The sequence below is a fragment of the Podarcis cretensis genome, assembly GCF_951804945.1.
Source record: "Podarcis cretensis genome assembly, chromosome: 3".
In the NCBI taxonomy this organism is placed as follows: domain Eukaryota; kingdom Metazoa; phylum Chordata; class Lepidosauria; order Squamata; family Lacertidae; genus Podarcis; species Podarcis cretensis.
In genome coordinates this window covers 41,591,220-41,610,612 of record NC_137172.1, presented here as the reverse complement: position 1 = coordinate 41,610,612, position 19,393 = coordinate 41,591,220, and the positions used below count along the sequence as shown (strand labels likewise).

Sequence of the window (19,393 nt, the reverse complement as noted above, 5' to 3'; positions counted from 1 at the left end):
TGTATTTTCCTTTCACCTACCTTTCTGCAAAAATAAAAATGAAGGAGGCTTATTGCATATGATTTCACATGCAAAATAGTGACAGCCTGGAAGAGCCATTTGAATTTACATTTAACAAGTTGTAAAATTTTGTGGATGAATTGGGCTCAGATGAAGGATGATCCTTTCAGCAGTGTAGGAGCAATCTCCAAAGCTGCTGAAAGGATCTTTCTCCCAGCCTGGGCTGGCTGCGGGCTAAGTTACATGTTTTTCTCTGACAAAATATGCAAAATATCCAACCTCCATTGCTGCAGATGGGGGAAGCAGAGGGCCATTGTAAACCTTGCTGTTTTATTTATGGTGGGAGAGGCAAACTGTCTTACCTTGCTCCCTTTACAAGTGAGACCCCTGAAATAGCCCCCACACATTTCGTTTTAGCAGTAGAGACAATAATACTACCGATATTTGCATGCTTGTCCCATCTTAATGTATTGGAGGTGGGGGGAAATGCTAACCAGAGTTAAAAGCTTTAGGTCTTCTCCCTATATTTGCAAAGAGGGGTAGAATGTGCAAGCATGAGACTAGTGCTGGCTCATTTGGGTCAAAACAAACCACAGATTTGTTGTTACATCTGAACTGGGCCTATATTTGTTCTATAAAAATGTGTATCATACAGGCAAATTTCCAGGGAACTAGGCTTAGGTGCTCACTCTGTTGAGCAGGGGTCGGCAAGGCTTACCTTGCCTGGGCCGGTTCACTGCCACAGAGCCCCCTCTGTGGGCTGAATCATGGGCGCATGCCCGCGATTTCCAACGTCTGCGCAGATGCGATTTCCGGTGTCTGCATCTGTGCAGACATGATTTCCAGCATCTGCACATGTGCAGACACGATTTCCGGCACCAGGAAAGCAAATCCCCCGTCATGCTGTGCCAGTTTAGCGCAGTGCACGGGAGCTTGCTAAGCGGGCAGCTCAGTTCGGGGGTAGCTTGTGGGCTGGTAAAACGACCCCTGTGGGCTGCTTGTGGCATACTGCTGAGTATACTGCTGAGAGCAACCCAGGGTTTGCTCCTGAGAAATCTGTGAAACAGCCTTAAAATATGCTATTTTGACTGATTTCCGTAGGATGCTATCTTGTCATTGATTGAAGATGCCAGATAATTGATTCTGCTAGGCTTTATGATAGGATTTTCATAATTTCTCATGTAGCTATACATTTTTATTTTTATCTAACACTGGTTTCTTTATCCCAAAGGCCATACATCACAAAAGGAAACCATGGAAGTGAGCCTTGATATAACAGCCCTCAGCATTCTTCAGCAGCCTGAGAAACTTCAGTGGGAAATAGTTGCAAATGCACTTGAAGATACAGTGAAAGACTTAGAAGAACTTGGGGCAAATCCTTGCCTAAGTAACTGTAAGAGTGAAAAGATGAAGGAAAAGCATCTGGAACACCACAACATTCCCTTTCCTTGTTTGTTAGCTGGAGGTTTATTAACATACAAATCACCTGCTACCTCTCCTGTTAGTAGTCATTCTCAGAGGTCACTGGAAGATTTAAGCAGGACTCAAGGTGGTAGTGTATCAGACCAGGGATCAACTGACAATGAATCCTGTACTAATTCAGAACTGAATTCTCCTCTGGTAAGGAGGACTTTACCTATATTGCTGCTTTACAGCATTAAGGAATCTGATGAAAAAGCAGGAAAAATCTTTTCACAGATGAACAATATCATGAGTAAAAGTTTACATGATGATGGTTTTACAGTTCCACAGATCATAGAGATGGAGCTGGATAGTCAGGAGCAATTGCTGTTGCAGGATCCTCCTGTGACATATATTCAGCAGTTTGCAGATGCAACAGCTAGCCTAACTTCTCCAGACTCTGACAAGTGGAGCTCTATGGTTCCTAAGCCTGGGACTTTGGTTCAGTGCCTACGGCTGCCAAAGTTTGCAGAGGAGGAGAACTTTTGTGTAGATTCAATCACTCCTTGTGCAGATGGAGTTCATTTGTTAATAGGACTGCGGGCATGCCCTGTTGAATCCCTGAGTGCAATAAATCAAGTAGAGGCCTTGAATAATTTAAATAAATTAAACTCGGCACTATGTAATAGAAGAAAAGGAGAGCTAGAATCCAGCCTTTCTGTAGTGAACGGTGCAAATATTGGTATGATCCAGAATGAGTCACCAGCAGATGTTCAGACGCCTTTAATAATTCAACCAGAGCAGCGGAATGCTAGTGGTGGTTACCTAGTACTTTACAAAATGAACTATGCCACTCGGATTGTGACTCTTGAAGAGGAACCCATAAAAATCCAACATATCAAAGACCCACAGGATACCATTACCTCATTGATTTTGCTCCCACCAGACATTTTGGATAATCGAGAAGATGACTGTGAGGAGCCCACAGAGGAAATACAAATAACTTCTAAGAATGGCAGCGAAAGAGAGAAAAGATCAGAAATTTCTACTCTTGGACATCTGGTAATAACCACTCAGGGAGGATATGTAAAAATATTAGATCTTTCAAACTTTGAAATTCTGGCCAAAGTGGAGCCGCCTAAAAAGGAGGGTACCGAGGAACCAGATAAATTTGTCTCTGTAATATACTGCTCGGGTACAGATAGACTCTGTGCATGCACCAAAGGTAAGATTTTTATTCGGTTCTCTAATCAAATTTGTAAAGTCAAAATGCAGCACATAATGTGCTGGGGTACTATGTTCTTTATTTACATTTAAAAGGATTCTAATAGACGTCCATTATCTCAATGCTACGTTGTTAATCATTCTTTTAAAAGACTGAGGCCCAATTCCGACATCAGTTTCTACTAACCTTTGATTAGATCCCAAACTCTGGTTTAAGCTTCCACAATATATTGATAATTCATGCCTTAGAATTGCTTTCTTTCTCTTTCCCTCTGCTCAGAAGTCCAGTTCTCTAGATGCACTGGAGTCCAAAAGTGGAGCATGTATGCTTTGCCAATTTAGACATGCCCTACTATAGTTAGGTTTCCTTTGCCATGACATCTCCATTAATCTGTAATCTTTTACTGTTGTAGATTTTTATGTCTTCTTCTTTGGCGATCACTTGTAGCCGAGTAAGATTGTCTTCCATAAACACGATTTTAACAATGAGTCCATAAGTGACTGTGGAGGCCAATTCTGGATCCACGCGTCCTTCCACAGTGGGGACACAATGGTAGACAACAATGTGCGTTGGAGGCCAAAACACTGGGGGGGGGGTACCATGTTGACTACCCCGGCATGAAAAGTAGTTATTAGTTATTATTTGGATGAGTAAGTGTTTTGAAGTTCAATTTGAGGTCATGCAGAATTGAATTTATTGCTTTCTAAATGGTTAATGTACTGGGTTAGCAGTTTAGCAGGAAACATTTGGATAATGGTTTGGTTATTACTAGGGGGTTGTATACATAGTTGTGTGTGTAGCAGGGCTGACAGAAGGAGATTTCACCCCCCCACAAACATTCATTGCAGGGGTGATTTCAGTTCCCCTCCCATGCGGTTGGGGGACCCAGATGAATGGATGGGCTGTGGCATGAGGGGAAGAAGGATCCACAGGAATTATTCCCAGAGAAAACTATTGATAGCGGAGGTTCTACTCATAGGCCACAGCCCACCCGTACAGCAAGGTACCTTGGCTCTTAATAGAGTATTTCTGAGGGGCTGTCATGGAGGGGAATGGCTATAAAATAAGTTTCTGCCAGCCTCTTTACATATGCCTAATGCTTGATCCAATCCATAAAAATTTTAATGGGGTTTTCCTGACATGTACCATGAAAATGGATACACAAGTATTTGACATACTGTGCAATATTAGTTTCCATATGTACTAGAAGGAAAAGCTGGTATTCTCCCTATAGTGAGCATGTCTTAAGCTGAGATATGATGAACAGGACCTCATGGTTTGCTGGTCCTTTCGTGCAAGCAGGGAAACATACTGGGAAGTCTTCAGTTAACAAGAAATTCCCATTTTGATTTGAAACCATAGATTCATATCCTAGCTTGTTCAGAAGTCATTAACTATGGTTTCCTGATTTGGACGTAATGAGAGACTATAATTACATGAAGACTTGTAAGCTTCTCTCCCCATTTGTGCAAAGGGAGAAGTGGCTGCATGCAAGTATACAAGGCTCAATTATATCTTAGCTTCTTAAGATGAGATATGGTTGTCCAAACATGATCTTTTTATCAAGCAAATCTTAGCTTCAAACGAAGTGAGTTAGGACATAAGAGGAAATAATTTGCAAAATGAAATGGGGAAACCCTGACAAGAACCCACTAACGATTTCTTCTTAGTGTTTGCAAATAAAATGTTGAAGGTACAACAGAGATAAGATTGCATTGCATGGTCCTTTGAATTTGTAGGGTGTTTTTTTTAAATAAGCAGAATACTGTCAGTCTATAAAACTACATTTCTGCCAGTTGTATTATGTGTGCAACCCTAAGCTTAATCTAAGAGGCTGTTGCCCCTTTATAGTATTTCAAAGCTTATGTATATTTGCTAACCTGATTTTTCTGGTAAGCTGCAGAGCTGTGAAGCAGGAAATAGATGCTTGGTGATTTGTTCTCCATTTTTGGCTGAAATTCTGACTTGTAATAGAGACTTCACAATTCCCTGCCCCTCCCCAAAGTTCTTAAATTTCCACCCAATTGATTAATTGCTTTATTGTTTATTTTATAGTAACATTTTGAATGTATACAGAGATTGCTAATGCTTTTCTAATGTGCTTGCTTTTGGCAAATCAATCCCACTTGAAATATACCTTTCATAATGGGGTGTGTGTTTGTGTTTGTGTGTGTAAATGCTGCAGAACAATGACAAATTTCTTTTAACTGATACCAGTTGCTTCCAGTTTAATAATCAGAATACTTGATTATGCCAGACTTTAGAGTCAAAGCAACTGTTGTGAAGTTGACAGTTTAGGGAGTTGGTACATCACCAGCTTTGAAAGGATCCTGAGCAAGGGAAATAGTAAAATCCCTAGCGTTAGCCTTTAAAAAGGAAGAGTATTGTGTTCTAATGTGTTGTTCCCATTCCCCCTGCCTCACTGAGGACATCTGCCAAGGGTATTATAAGAGCAAAAATAGGAACTTCTTCATTAAAAATCATATGGGAAGGAACTGAATAGAAGTATTGATGCCACTTCATTAAACATTATAGATTTATGTACTATGCCATTCTAGTAACTTCATCTCAAGGAGGATACCACAGAGCAGAGAGAAGTAAACAAGTGAAGTTTCAATCCCTTTATTATGGGGAATGGCTTATCACCATAAACAAAGCTTTAACTGAGTTGTTCTGTCTAGCTGTGAAGGTTATTCTGATAAGTAGTTCATAATAGCACGAGTGAGGTAGGTGTTCAGTATGACAAAAGTTTCATTTTCATTTTTTCATCACCAGTATTTTAAGAACCCAGGTGTTTGTGTTCCCTTTATTGCTCAACAGCTGTTAGAAATACCTTGCTTGCTGTATTTTACCACAGATCTATTTAGTTAAGAACTCTGTGGCCAACCAGATGACTTGGGGCCAAGGTGGAGAACCAGGTATGCAACAAAGGAAGTATCTTTGCAGCTGTGACTTGAAGTTAAGCCACAGCTGAAAAGATCCATTCTGAAAGCAGGGCTTGCAGTGGGTACTAAATTTACATTCAGCACAGCTGCAAACCCTGGAAACTTCTTAGTGGGGCTGATGATCTCAGTGGGGCTTGTACTTGGCACTGAATTTACATTTAGTCAGTGTTTGAAACTCCCATTGTTCTAGGTGCATTTTGTGACAGGGAATTTCATTAGTGCGAACAGTTTCTGAGCTCTGGGCGCAGTATTGCGCCTAAGATTTCAGACTAAAACTGCAGAGTGGAAAGAAAGGAGGACCTTTTTCTGCCTCCCCACTTCCAGCTACTCTCTGAAGACTGGAGATGAGCCCCTCTTAAGAATATCAGGGGGTGGGCAGGGGAACGGCTGGACCATGTGAAAAATGAACATAATATTTGAGCTGCAGTTCATTCATTTTCAGCTTTGTATTCTCGTTATAAAAAAGTGCCTAGACATTCCGTTGTTGTGCCCATAACCTAGGTTTAAGGTGCCATTTAGCTCCTAGCTTTCATATCTCAGTTTCTAATACTAAATTTAGTGCTGACGGCCACCTTGCTTTATGACAGAGGAACAGTCAAGGATCCATTCAAAGCAACTTGACCTGCTTCACACTTGAAGTCATATAATGTCAGGTGTGGGGTAGGTAAGCATGACTGTGGTGAAGCAGCCTTGCAGGCCAAATTAAGATACCTAATGGGCTAAATTAGACCTGTGGGTCATACATTCCTGATCTCTGTCTTATGGAAGTGTAGCAGCAGGGCAAGTAATGGTATCTTTTCCCTGTTTGACTGCAGTTTCTGGTAAGTGGAAGTATATCTTCTCTGAACTCAAAGGTTCTATGCTTGAGAAACTTTTTTTCCTTTTTGTATTTGTCAATACTTGGAAATTCAGTCAAAGCAATTTGAAAAACCAGCAACTCAGAGATTCTGTTTAGCTACCGTGACTAATACTGGTTGAAAACTCCACCATCCATGAATTTACCTAATTCTTAAAAAGTCACTGAAGCTAATGGCTACCAGTACTTTTTTCATAACAGAGTGACTGGATCACTGTGTTGTTCTAGGTGACTGCTAAAAACTAGTCTGTTTCAAAAAGCATTTTGTTCTCTCTTTGCTGGTTTATCTTTGGTGTCTTCCTTTCAATGCTATTTTGGTTTTTGCTTTGGAAGCTGGACTTTCGTGTTAACATTTGTGATTTGTCAGTGTTGGTGATTTTAATGGGAATTTGATTTTGTTTGTGTTGCGAATTTTAAGCTGCCTTGTATGTCTTCTAAAATTAGGCCAGGGGTGTCTAAAAATAAAATGTTAAGTGCAATATGCAGATACATTTAGAAAAGAATTTTAATGTTATTAGTGAGTTTGCGGTTGAGAACAGTGTTATGCTAAATAAATGTATCTTAACTTGTGTTTTAATTGACAACTGTTCTCAGGTGGAGAACTTCATTTCCTCCAGATTGGAGGGACTTGTGATGATGTTGATGAAGCTGATATACTTGTGGATGCATCTCTCTCTAAAGTGGCAGAGCAGTTAACAGAAGGCACAAAACCTTTATCTAATCCTTCCAGTCCAGGCATTACAGGTAAGCCATTTTGAGACGTTGTTGTTGTTGTTTACCAACAAGCAGTATATACATTTTATGAAATAAGTATTTAGTAAGGGGTTTTATTTGAAGCATGCTTTAACGGTGCATTTTGCAAATGTTAACCATCAAACTAAATTCACTTCTGCATTGTGTACACAAACACATTCTTGAAGTCTGTCTAAATTAAGCTATATTGTCTGATTATTTTGTAGAACTGTGCTATCAAGTCAGATTTTTTTTTAACAAGGGTGGTATCCATTGGTGATTCCATCAGTGGAATGAGGAGGGAGCCAATTTTTTGCATCTGCCTCTCCCTGAATAGCCCAAATCTGCTCTGGGGCATCCTCCAGTCTTCTGATACAGATTTCGGAGGGCACAGGGCACTGAAGGGTTGAAAATTAACAACCTGAAAAAACATTCTGGGTGGTATCTAATGATGACTCTCCTCTGATAAAAGAGAGGGAGGATAAAAGATAATCCTAAATGCAAAGGTATCGGTATTCTTAAAAGCCATTAACAACATCCTATGATTTGATGAAATTGGTATCTTTCTGATTTTATTGCTGTTCTAAAGAGTTAAAGTTAAAATGCTGTGTTTCTGATCCTTGTGTTAACTATTAACTGAATAGTCATTTCGTATTTTGAGTCTCCTGTACCTTTCTCATATAAACAGGAGTTGATCTTCTGGTGGACCAGCCATTTTCTCTTGAAACATTAACATCTTTAGTAGAGCTGACCCGCTTTGAGACTTTGACACCCCGATTTTCTGCCACTGTTCCTCCATGTTGGGTAGAGGTTCAGCAGGAACAGCAGCAAAGGCGGCACCCGCAGCACTTGCACCAGCAGCATCATGGAGATGCAGCTCAGCATACTCGGACTTGGAAATTACAAACAGATAGGTAAAATAAGTGATGGTATAAACCATGCCTGTACCAAAGGATTTTCTCATTGAACATTGGATCTCCCTGACGCAGAGGCCATATGTGATGAGGAAAGGATCCTAAGCATGAGGCAGGCTTCCAGTTAAATCACTCGGGAAACCCTTCATTTCAGATGTGGAATGTACCTTTAATTGTTGCTTTAGCTAGTCTCTTCAAATATGGTTCATATTGTAAATGTCAGTTATAAGTTGTAAGCTGCTTTGGGCACAATATTGTGGAAAAGCAGCATGCAGTTAAGCAGATGCTCTTATAAGCCCAAACATTCATTGCTTCTGTAGAGCAGTAATATGTACAAAAGCAAAATAGAGCTGTTTATTTTTCTCTTATTATGGGCACATTTAATTCCTGATTTTCCTCCCTTCTCCCTTTGTAGCAACAGCTGGGATGAACATGTTTTTGAATTGGTCTTGCCAAAAGCCTGTATGGTTGGACATGTGAACTTCAAATTTGTTTTGAATTCAAACATCACAAACATTCCACAGATTCAAGTGACTTTATTGAAAAACAAAGCTCCAGGCTTGGGGAAAGTCAGTGGTAAGCCAAGAGTGGATTAATTTATTAATACTTAGGGATTTAAAGGTAGCACTGCTAAACGATGATTCAACTGCCAAAGCACTTTTGAGTGGTGTCCAATGAAGCAGTTTTGTTAATTCAAAGACTCTGGCTGTTCAGTGAAACATCCCCCCTCCTCTGTTTATGCACTCAATTCACCCTCCCCAGATATTCTTTGGAGGGTTGGGGAAGCCCCCCCAATAACAAATTTAGGGGGCCCACAGAGAAAGGAGTGGGAGGGAATTTTATATTTCACAGCCAGAAGTCCTTCTGGTAACAGAACTACCCTTTGTTCCTCCTGTGCACATAAGATGGTCTCAGGTGGTTTTAAGTTCCTGCTTGACTCGAGCTGTTGCTGAAGCCAGTTCTTGTTATCGTTGCTGATATATCAACTGCTTGAGTCAGGCATAAACTTAAAATGACCTATGGCCACCTTTACATGCAAGAGAAATTCCTTTCAGGTAAGACCGATGGTCCCTTCTCCTCTTAAAATCAGTCATTATGTTTAAAGAAAGGTTCGGTTGCTGATCGTCATACATTAATTCCATTGATGGAACAAAACTTAATGGTAAGCAACCTTAGTGGGCAGCAGTATCCACCACACTGGCAATAGAGTATACATCTCTTTTACCCTGTCAGGGGAGTGGGGAAAATGATGATACAGTATTGTGTGCTGCTCTGAATATATTTCTCTTATTTGACATAAGTTGGGTTTTTTTTTTTTTAAAAAAAAAGCTTCTGGCTTTTTACCTTAATGCCATGATGCAAAAGGTTACAGTAGTGTGGTTATTTATCTCTTGTCAGGTTAAGCCTTCAAAATAATTCCTCCCTGCAAGCCAGACATCCCTTATATTACCGTAAAGGCAACAGAGATAAATTTGTTAGTACCATTTTCTTACTGCTGGAAGTCATTTGCACACTTGTGTATCTCCTGGATAACCTGTGAAGAATTCTAAAGAGAGAAATGGCTGCACATATGTTAATTGTTAAGAGTCTAAGTTGGTATAGTCTCACTTAGAAGTATCTGCGAGTGAATGGACAATAACTGAAGGCAGCAGTAGTGGGGAACGTTGCCTGAGTATATATTAGAACCTAAATTCTAGTGGTAGTGCTGAAAGGATTTAACACCTTTTCTCCCATCAGTGCAGAGAGCAGCTATCTAAAGGTTTAATATTGATTTTGAAACAGTTGATTCTGCCTAGGAATTAGAAGGCCTCTAACAATGAATATATTTCAAGATACTGTTGCCTCTTGGTATAGTTGTTATGAAGTTGGTGTTGTATTCCAAAAGAAATTCCAAGTAGAATCAATAAACAGGAATGTTAAGGCTTTAAGCAAAACTATAGTTGTGAGTCCTGTTTTTAAAATGTCTTTGATTCTTCAGAAGCAGCTGTAGATAGACAGATAGCTTTCCCTCTGTCACCAGCTCATAATATTGAAATTGAAAGGAATGGAAAACAAGGACTGGATGATTTGAATGAAGAAATGCAGAATATGGATGTGGAGGAGACACAATGTAAGTTACATACAGTGCCCATTTTAAATGTATTTGCCATGTACAGGTTGGGTGAATGTATTCTGTAAGTTTTAGAGTCAATTCTCATTAATTGGAACTAGTAAAATGCTGACACTACTCTCTTTACATTTGTTGGCTTTTTGTCTCCCTTTGTTGATGTATCAGAGTAACCCATTTGTTAGACAAATACTATTAATAACCAGAAGGAACAGCACAGGAAAAGAGCAGAAAACATCATAATCCTTATAGATAATCCAAAGTATCCCTAAAAAGAAACATAATATCTAAAACACAACACATCTAAAAATAATGACAGCATTAAGGAAAAACAATGTCGAGAGACTGAAGTAATACAAATGTAAAAGCAGATAGCAAAAATAGTGCATTAAAAGACCAACAGTAGAAAAGTAGTAACTAAATAAATAAATAAATAAATAAATAAATAAATAAATAGATAAATAAATAAATAAATAAATCTCCAAGGCCTGTTACAGTTCCTGTGAAAAGCTTTGGGTGTATAATTACATCCTTCCCTACAGACCCTAGAGACAAGGCCCCTTCCCTGTGGAGAGTTGACCTATACACATGGATATCTGGGCAAGGACTACATGGAGCAAGTCAACATAAGGGGAATAGTGCTGATAGATGTGGCTCAACTCATTGTTCTTGTGTTGGTGTACATGGGAACCAAAAACACCTGTATAAGTGTGTTGAAAGCAAGTAGATGGGGGAGGTTTCTAAAATATCTCAGGTTTCAAAGTCCAGGGTAAAGAGAAATACATAAGAAAATATAAAGAATTTTAGTTTTCAATTGTTGATCAGATGTTCTGAAATTCAGCTGAAGTCAGTCCCTTCCTCATTTCAACTTCCTATTTTGTACACTTTTTATTCTATTGAATATAACCTGTTTTTAACTGATTTAAATATTGTATTTTAAATTGTTGTAACCCATGCTAGGAACTCATGGTGAAGGATAGATAAGAAATATGATGATGACGATGATGACAATATTAATAATTGATATATATCTGGGATTTTGAGACCGTAATACACTACAGGAAAACACAGTGGCCTGGTTCAGTGGCCGTGGTTTTCTATTATGAGAGCATGCTGCAGCAAAGCTTAGGCTTATGCATTTCACCACCCTCTCTCTTCCATGCACAAGGGGAGGAGATTGAAAGCTGAATATATAATCTATACTCCCAGCCCCCATTATATCTGAATCAAAAACTATAGTTTATTGTAAACTGTGGTTTGTTAAGAATAAAATCCGGGTTCGATATTCTGATTTATTATTTGTTTTAATTAACTACAGGTAGAATGCATAACAGTACCATGAGTTCTGATGTAATGGGAAGCTATTGCTACTGCAAACAGTTTAAAGTTCTATGTTTCTTCTTGTGCATGAGTCCAAGGCTTACACCAGTGCATTCTGTAATTGGAAATCATAGTTCCTCATTATGTCTGAACCAGGTTATTATTTAGCTAATAATTAAGTGTCATTAACTTTTTTGAACAAGTTGTGTATTCTTTTTAACAGACGGCTTATTTTTGAACTTTTTCCCCCCCAAAAGGCCCCCGACTATGTCCCTTTTTAGAGGATCATAAAGAAGATATTTTGTGTGGTCCTGTATGGTTGGCTACTGGTCTTGATCTATCAGGGCATGCTGGAATGTTGACACTAACAAGTCCAAAGCTTGTTAAAGGTAATTTTTTTGCTGGAATATTTTGGAATGAAACTGAAAAATGTGAGTTTTCTGGAAATTAACAGATAATCCCCAGTAACCCTTAGAATCGAAAACTAATTGTCTCTTCATTTCTGGGAAAAACCTTTAACAAAGTGTTAATTGGTACCTGCTAGGAAAATATACGTGTAAAATAAGTCTTAAAGAGTTTGTTGATTATGCTTATAGTCTATTTGTCTTATTCTAGGTATGGCAGGTGGAAAATACCGTTCTTTTTTAATTCATGTGAAAGCAGTGAATGACAGAGGAACAGAAGAGATCTGCAATGGTGGAATCTGGCCTGTTGTAAGGATACCATCTCTAAAACCTCAGAATAGCAAGGGTCATTCACTTGCCTCACTTCTGGCAAAAGTTGCAGCAGGCAAGGTATTTAAATAACATATAGAGAAAGCATGGTCAAAAAACTGCTGCTGCTGCTCAACCAGCCAGTTGCTGAAAAAGCCCATCTGTTAGAACTGAAGCATCAACTGTGTAATTTATATTTAAGCTAACATAGAGGTGGTAAGAGTAAAATGTGGAACCTTTAGAATTCTGTAGGTGGGTACAATCCACATATGGAATTCATAAAATGTGTGTTGTTTTGTTCAATATTCCCCTGGATGGGGGAATAAGGTGCCGTTGTGGTCTAAACTACTGAGCCTCTTGAGCTTGCTGATCGGCAGGTCAGCTGTTCAAATCTGCCCAACGGAATGAGCTCCCGTTGCTCTGTCCCAACTTCTGCCAGCCTAGCAGTTTGAAAGAATGCCAGTGCAAGTAGATAAATGGGTACCGCTGCAGCAGCGGTAAGGTAAACTGCGTTTCCGTGCGCTCTGGTTTCCCTCACGGTGTTCCGTTGCGCCAGAAGTGGTTTAGTCATGCTGGCCACATGACCTGGAAAGCTGTCTGTGGACAAACACTGGTTCCCTTGGCCTGAAGTGAGATGAGCACCACACCCCATAGTCACCTTTGACTGGACTTAACCGTCCAGGGGTCCTTTACCTTACCACCCACCCACCACCCACTTCACATACTGTTATTTATCTGCAAACAAAAAAGAATCAACAGTATTTGCAGATTTGATACTATTGGCTATGATTGTAGTTGATGTAGCCAAACTTAACAATTCATGGAATAATAATAATAATAATAATAATAATAATAATATAAAATTTTTTTCCTTCCAGTAGCACCTTAAAGACCAACTAAGTTAGTACTTGGTATGAGCTTTCGTGTGCATGCACACTTCTTCAGATACACTGAAACAGAAGTCACCAGTGTATCTGAAGAAGTATATCTGAAGAAGTGTGCATGCACACGAAAGCTCATACCAAGTACTAACTTAGTTGGTCTTTAAGGTGCTACTGGAAGGAAAAAAAATTTATTTTGTTTTGACTATGGCAGACCAACACGGCTACCTATCTGTAAATAATAATAATAATAATAATAATAATAATAATAATAATAATAATATAATTATAATTTATTTTTACCCCGCCCATCTGGCTGGATCTCCCCATGTGCTTGGAGAGAAACGTGGGATGTTTTGAAGGAAGTTTATGGAACCCTCACGCTGACCCGCCAATTCATTCCTGCCTTCGCTTGAATCAGACATTAGAGAGTGCCTAATTCCTTTGCAGGCAAGGTTCAAGAGGAGAGATGCTAGTGATAGGAGGGATGTGACAGCTACCTCTGCACAGTAGGCTCCATTCTAACCAGAGATTTTTATATATAGGTCTCCCCCCATTTATGCAGGGATTACAGTCTGGGCCCCTGTGCACATCAGTGAAATCATTTAAAGTAGAAATCTGTCATGCTCTCTTCAATCCATACTAAAAATATTGTATCCCAAAATATCCACAACGATAATTAAAGTTCTGGGGCAGGCAGGAGGCTGGAAGACGTGTGGGAAAGCGGCTGCACATCAGCTGTTAGGTGGGGAGGCTGAGCAATGTAAATAAAGCCCTGCTGCACCTCCCGTCTCTTCGGGCTTCCTCTGACGTCACTGACATCTTTTTGGGGTTCCTGGGAGGGTCTCCTCGCAAGCTACAAGGACTGTGCAACTCTCCCCTGCCATTTCTGGGTTTGAATTTCCTGGTGCTACACATATACACGGTTGCACGAGAGTCAGTCACGCATATGTGGGAGCGCACCCGTACACACAAACGCCTTTCTATCTTTCATCCATGCAAGAGGCATTATCACAATTGAAGCAGAAGTTCTAGCCAGACAAATGCATTGAAGCAGGGCCATTGAGGAATGTGGTGATGGTGGGGGCATGGGTGGTAAGAATCCCAAGGACCCCAAGCCTGAGGTTTCTTATCTGTGGTGTATGATGACTTCAGTAAATACTGTTTTATATTTTTTAAAACCTCTCCCTCGGTATAGCTGCTAAAAGGAAGTTGCAAACTAAATAAATAGACACAGATCTGAACTTACTTGATTTCTGGCATTAGAACTTTATACTTCCATTCTGTCAAGAAAATAATTGCATTGTTTTTAAAAATGGCCATTTTAATGTTTGTAAAGCATGTGATTTTGGTTTTAATAACTGCCATTGTTTTTATATGAACTTCCCAATTAGGAGTAGGGGAAAAATGATTGTGAGCATGTGGAATATTACTTTTGAAATGTCTGTGGTTCTTTTATATATTTTTAAAAATTATAGGACAAGTCCTCTAATAAAACAGAAGTCAGCAATTCATCACGGAAATCTGACAACCTCCGTGGGTGCGACTTGCTTCAAGAAGTTTCTGTAACAATTAGAAGATTTAAAAAAACATCTGTTTCAAAGGAAAGGTGAGTTTGATATTTAGGGATTCAACCTTTTTATAGAGTGATATGTGTTAAAAATTCTTTTTCAAAAGAATTCTGTTAATTTTTCTCATTTTTATGCTGATTCAAATAAGAATTCACAAAGCTGTAAGTCCAAACTCCATTCTGTAAAAGCAGAGAAGCTTTTCAGTCATATGTTGTATTGTTTCAGTGCAAGTGTGCATTGGAATGGCTTGTTAGAAAAATAAAATGTTTCAGAAAATGGGCCTTTGCCACTTCTGTCACTGTTAGTGCACAGACCTGGCTTCTTAGCCACCAGGACATCTGGCCATAGCTGCCTTATGCTTATGTAGTCAGGGCAACTCTACAGTAGCTCTTAGAGTAACTTTTTTTTTTTGCCTAAAGCAGTTGTGCTTTGTAAATTCAAGAGGTAAACTTCTAGGCTTCTGTAAGGGGAGCTAAAGAGAAGGAAATGAAAACAAAATAAAACCCTGTGTGTTTTCGTTTCCTTAGGCTTAGGGAATGGACCTGAGCATTGTAATCTTAAAATAATGATGTTTAATGTCAGCAACTTTCACTTCAGTGGTTTACATCTGTGGCTTGTCTTTCTCTCCCTCCACAGAGTTCAGCGGTGTGCTATGTTGCAGTTTTCAGAATTCCATGAAAGACTTCTGAACACCCTCTGCAAAAAGGCGGAAGATGGAGTTGTGACGGAGCATGCTCAAAGTCTTGTGTTAGATATCTTATGTTGGCTGGCAGGAGTTCAGTCTAATGGACCGGGCAGGTAGAAGAATTTCACTTTTGTCTTAGGAAACATTTTAAATTGTAAGTGTTTTGGTTTAAAGTTTGTTTTGCTTTGTTGTTGTTTTTCAGTTCAAAAGAAGCAAATGAGAGCTTACTGTCTAAAGCAAGGATGTGTCTCTTTGATATAGTGCGTGTGTGCTTCTTTGAAGCAGGTCGAAGCATAGCACACAAATGTGCACGTTTTCTAGCTCTTTGCATAAGGTTGGTAATATGACTTTTGTTTGCATACTTTCTCTATATTAATGATTCTAATTATGCCCCTTAATAGAACTGAAAAGTAGAATTTTCTTTGGTTCTCTACAGAGCCTCTCCTCCCCTGAGAAACACATTTATGCAATAACATCCATAGAATATTTGCCAGCAAGCAGTATGTGCTCTGTATTAAAGCAAAATAATAAAATGAAATTTATATTTTTGTAGCAATGGGAAATTTGAGCCAAGTCAACAAGGATTTGGCTCGATCCTTCTGAAGGCTTTGCTTGGCAATATATCTTATTTACCTGCAGCTGCAACTGGAGGTGAGCTTCATTTATTATTTTTGTGCATGCATACTTTGTCATTTTTTGGGATTAAGTTTTTGCCTGGTGGGCTTAGTTTCTGGATCTAATTCCATGTTTTATCCCCCCTCTTTAATAAGCTGCCAGTTCATGCAGGCAATAACATCAACTTTAGCACTGTGTTCCAGGCTTCTTGTCCGTATGCAGCATCTGTATGCTAATTTAGGCTCCAATTATTAAGTAGTTAAAGCCTAACTATATACTCATGATTTGTTATGACCTCATGGAATGCTCTCTGAAGACAAACATCAAATATTTGCAAGCTAAAGAAAACCTTTTATAACAGAGAATATTTTATTTGCTAACCTAATCATTGGTCATTTTTCCATAAACATATGTTTAAACGCAGTTTTGGTTGTGAAGATGGAGATGATGATGATGATGATTAGTTACTAAACTTGATTGTTGGTGGGTTTCTCCCTCTAGGATCTGTATATTGGTATTTTGTATTGTTGAACTATGTAAAGGATGAAGATTTAGCTGGTTGCAGTACAGCTTGTGCATCCCTGCTAACTGCAGTGTCCAGACAGTTACAGGACCGGTTAACACCCATGGAAGCGTTACTGCAGACAAGGTAGCTGAAAGTATCTGTATACCAAGCACGTTTTGAAAAAATGAACATGTTAATAGCTCTTGTTTTATTTTTCAGTGCTCTATTTTCAGTGTGTGTGTAAATGTGCTTGTCCTTGTGCTATTTTTGTTCTTCCTACTTCAGTAATAGGAGTGTGGATTTTCCCTTTGTCAGGATCAGGGCTATATTCTACAATTCTATGATTCTATGAACAAGCCTTTTCACTAATCCATAGCACAAAAATATCAACAAAAGGCATTAGTATATATGTTAAATTGATCACAGTAGCAGCTTTTAAAGTAAGGGTGACATCTTAGCATTGTATTAGCCCTCCTGCCACATCCCTCCCAATCTTCTGAGAGCCAGTGCGGTGTAGTGGTTAAGAGCAGTAGACTTGTAATCTGGGGAACCGGGTTCGCGTCTCCACTCCTCCACATGCAACTGCTGGGTGACCTGGGGCTAGTCACACTTCTTTGAAGTCTCTCAGCCCCACTCACCTCACAGAGTGTTTGTTGTGTGGGAGGAAGGGAAAGCAGAATGTTAGCCGCTTTGAGACTCCTTTGGGTAGTGATAAAGTGGGAAATCAAATCCAAACTCTTCTTTTTCTTTGGAGATTTTGGGTGGTATGTAGGAAACAACAGAGTGAGGAGAGGAAGGCAATTAATAGCATACATTCTTCTGCTAACTTGCCTTAAGTTGTGTTTTCTAGGCATCTTCATCAGTAGCGTTTGCAGTTTGGTTCACAGAGTAGGTGGAATGGGGCAGAGAGAGCAATGGAACCAGGAAACAGAATCAGATATTCTCTAAACTTATCAGCACGTGGTTTCAGTTGGGAACAAGTCTAAGGGGTTAATACAGTAGGTGCTAATATGTAATAATCTCTTTGGGGTGTTTCATGAGAAGCAATTCAGAAATGAAATAAAAAAATATTAATAACAGCAGCAACATAATCAAGAGAGGTGTTGCCTCCTCTTGGGCAAAATTAACAAGAATCTGCTGACAGATTGAAGGAGCAGCAGCATTGTATAATGGAAGCTCTGCTCCCTTATATTTCAAAGCAATAAACATGCCTCATAATTTTTGTTTGCACCACTATGGTTCTGTGAAACATTTTAACTGATGCAATGAACCAATTAGTCCCTTATTTCCTGAAACAACAATCTGGAAGATGTGGAAGAAATCCAGTACTCAACTGTGATCCAGTTTGGAAGTCCTATGAACTTTAAGTTTGTCAGTTATATCCCATAAATCAAATATGCACTTTTTCACATCAGTTAAGAGGCCGAATTGTCTTTCTCTTTCCAGATATGGATTGTATAGTTCGCCTTTTGATCCGGTGCTCTTCGATTTGGAAATGAGTGGCTCTTCTTGTAAGAATATCTATAACAGCAGCATTGGTGTACAGTCAGATGAGATTGACTTATCTGATGTTCTCTCAGGTATGCACATAGATCAGATGGTACTATCTGCTTCTAATATAGCTGGGAGATCTTCAAAATCAATGTTGTACTCTTTTGCAATAACTTCTTTACATTTACATAACCTTCCTTGTGCAGTGTTGTAACTGAACAGAAGGAGGGGAAGGCATGGGCATGAAAATAAAAATGAGTGCGAAGTGGGGCTGCAAAAGAGAAGAGAAGTTGCAAAGCCGAAAATAGTTTAGTAGTTGAATGGGGTTAATATGGGGGAAATGGCAGTGGGTTAGCAAGTGCAGCCCCTAGTGTTCTCATATTTGTGCCAAATGGCCAGTTTTACTTAATAATTCAAATGTATAACCTCTGGTAGTTGACTATTTTTCAAAGAATGTTCCTTCAAGATATCTAAATAGGTAGATCAAATTCTTGCTTTTATCACGTTGGTTTTTAATGGCTTGGATACAAAGATGGCCTTGCATGAGCAAAAGGTACTCCAGCTCATATAAGGATGTTTTTTGTTGGTTGCCGATTTTCATTCAATTTCTCCCTTCCTGCTTGGGACTTCTGTGCCATGTCCTGCAGCATTCTGAAGGGCCCCTCTGCTCTCAGGAGCAATTTTGCACAAGGAAAGGAAGTCCAGAAAAGCCTGATATTTTGAGTGCAAGTCCACACATGGTCGTTAGGGTCCTATCCAAGTTTGTAGAATTTTACTTTGCATGCTTGAAGGGGAAAACATCTGGAATCTCGTTAACTTGAGCCTAGTATACTGGATGTCGGCATCAGACAGGATATTGGGCAACACATTGAATGCTACAACACTGAATAACTTTCCATGTGCATTTGTTGGGGTGTCCATAGCCCATATTGATTACTACGGTCTTATTTCTAGTAATTTTGAAAGTAAATTAAACAATAATTGCTTTTTTAATTCAGGAAACGGAAAGATCAGTAGCTGTGCAGCAGCTGAAGGTAGTTTTACTTCCCTCACTGGTCTCCTGGAAGTTGAACCTCTGCACTTTACTTGCGTCTCGACTAGTGATGGAACAAGAATAGAAAGGGACGATGCAAGTACGTTTACTGGTATATACATTTTATTACTACTTTCTTAACCAGCCACACTAGACCGATAAAAAGATCCCTAGAATGCAGTGGTTAACTTGAGCCCTCACTTCAGTTTTTAAAACCAGACCAAAGTGTATGTGATGAGAAAAATGTGTGTATTTGGGTATATCAGTATTTTAATTTCCCTGCTTGCTTTTGCAAACTTAATTTTGAAAAAAAGCTGCATAAAATGGTAAATCTTGTGATGAAAAGTAAATGTTCTCTGGCGACTGGCTTTTTTCCCCCCTTTCTTTTTTTCTTTTGAG

At 39.2% G+C, this 19,393-nt stretch overlaps 1 protein-coding gene across 9 annotated transcripts in view; it reads left to right on the top strand.

The window, feature by feature from the left end:
- Nucleotides 1-19,393, top strand: part of BIRC6 (baculoviral IAP repeat containing 6) — a 143,779-nt gene that overhangs the window by 19,598 nt on the left and 104,788 nt on the right. For 6 of the 9 annotated variants that reach the window (XM_079969409.1, XM_079969415.1, XM_079969408.1 and 3 more), the window contains exons 10-23: nt 1,232-2,626; nt 7,022-7,171; nt 7,848-8,073; nt 8,489-8,649; nt 10,052-10,183; nt 11,758-11,889; nt 12,116-12,294; nt 14,573-14,703; nt 15,302-15,463; nt 15,553-15,684; nt 15,904-16,001; nt 16,467-16,614; nt 17,917-18,050; nt 18,960-19,106. In XM_079969409.1, the coding sequence (XP_079825535.1) occupies nt 1,232-2,626; nt 7,022-7,171; nt 7,848-8,073; nt 8,489-8,649; nt 10,052-10,183; nt 11,758-11,889; nt 12,116-12,294; nt 14,573-14,703; nt 15,302-15,463; nt 15,553-15,684; nt 15,904-16,001; nt 16,467-16,614; nt 17,917-18,050; nt 18,960-19,106 (3,327 nt within the window). The remainder of the gene's footprint in view (nt 1-1,231; nt 2,627-7,021; nt 7,172-7,847; nt 8,074-8,488; nt 8,650-10,051; nt 10,184-11,757; nt 11,890-12,115; nt 12,295-14,572; nt 14,704-15,301; nt 15,464-15,552; nt 15,685-15,903; nt 16,002-16,466; nt 16,615-17,916; nt 18,051-18,959; nt 19,107-19,393) is intronic. The other 3 variants (XM_079969410.1, XM_079969414.1, XM_079969412.1) reach the window with 1 other exon arrangement.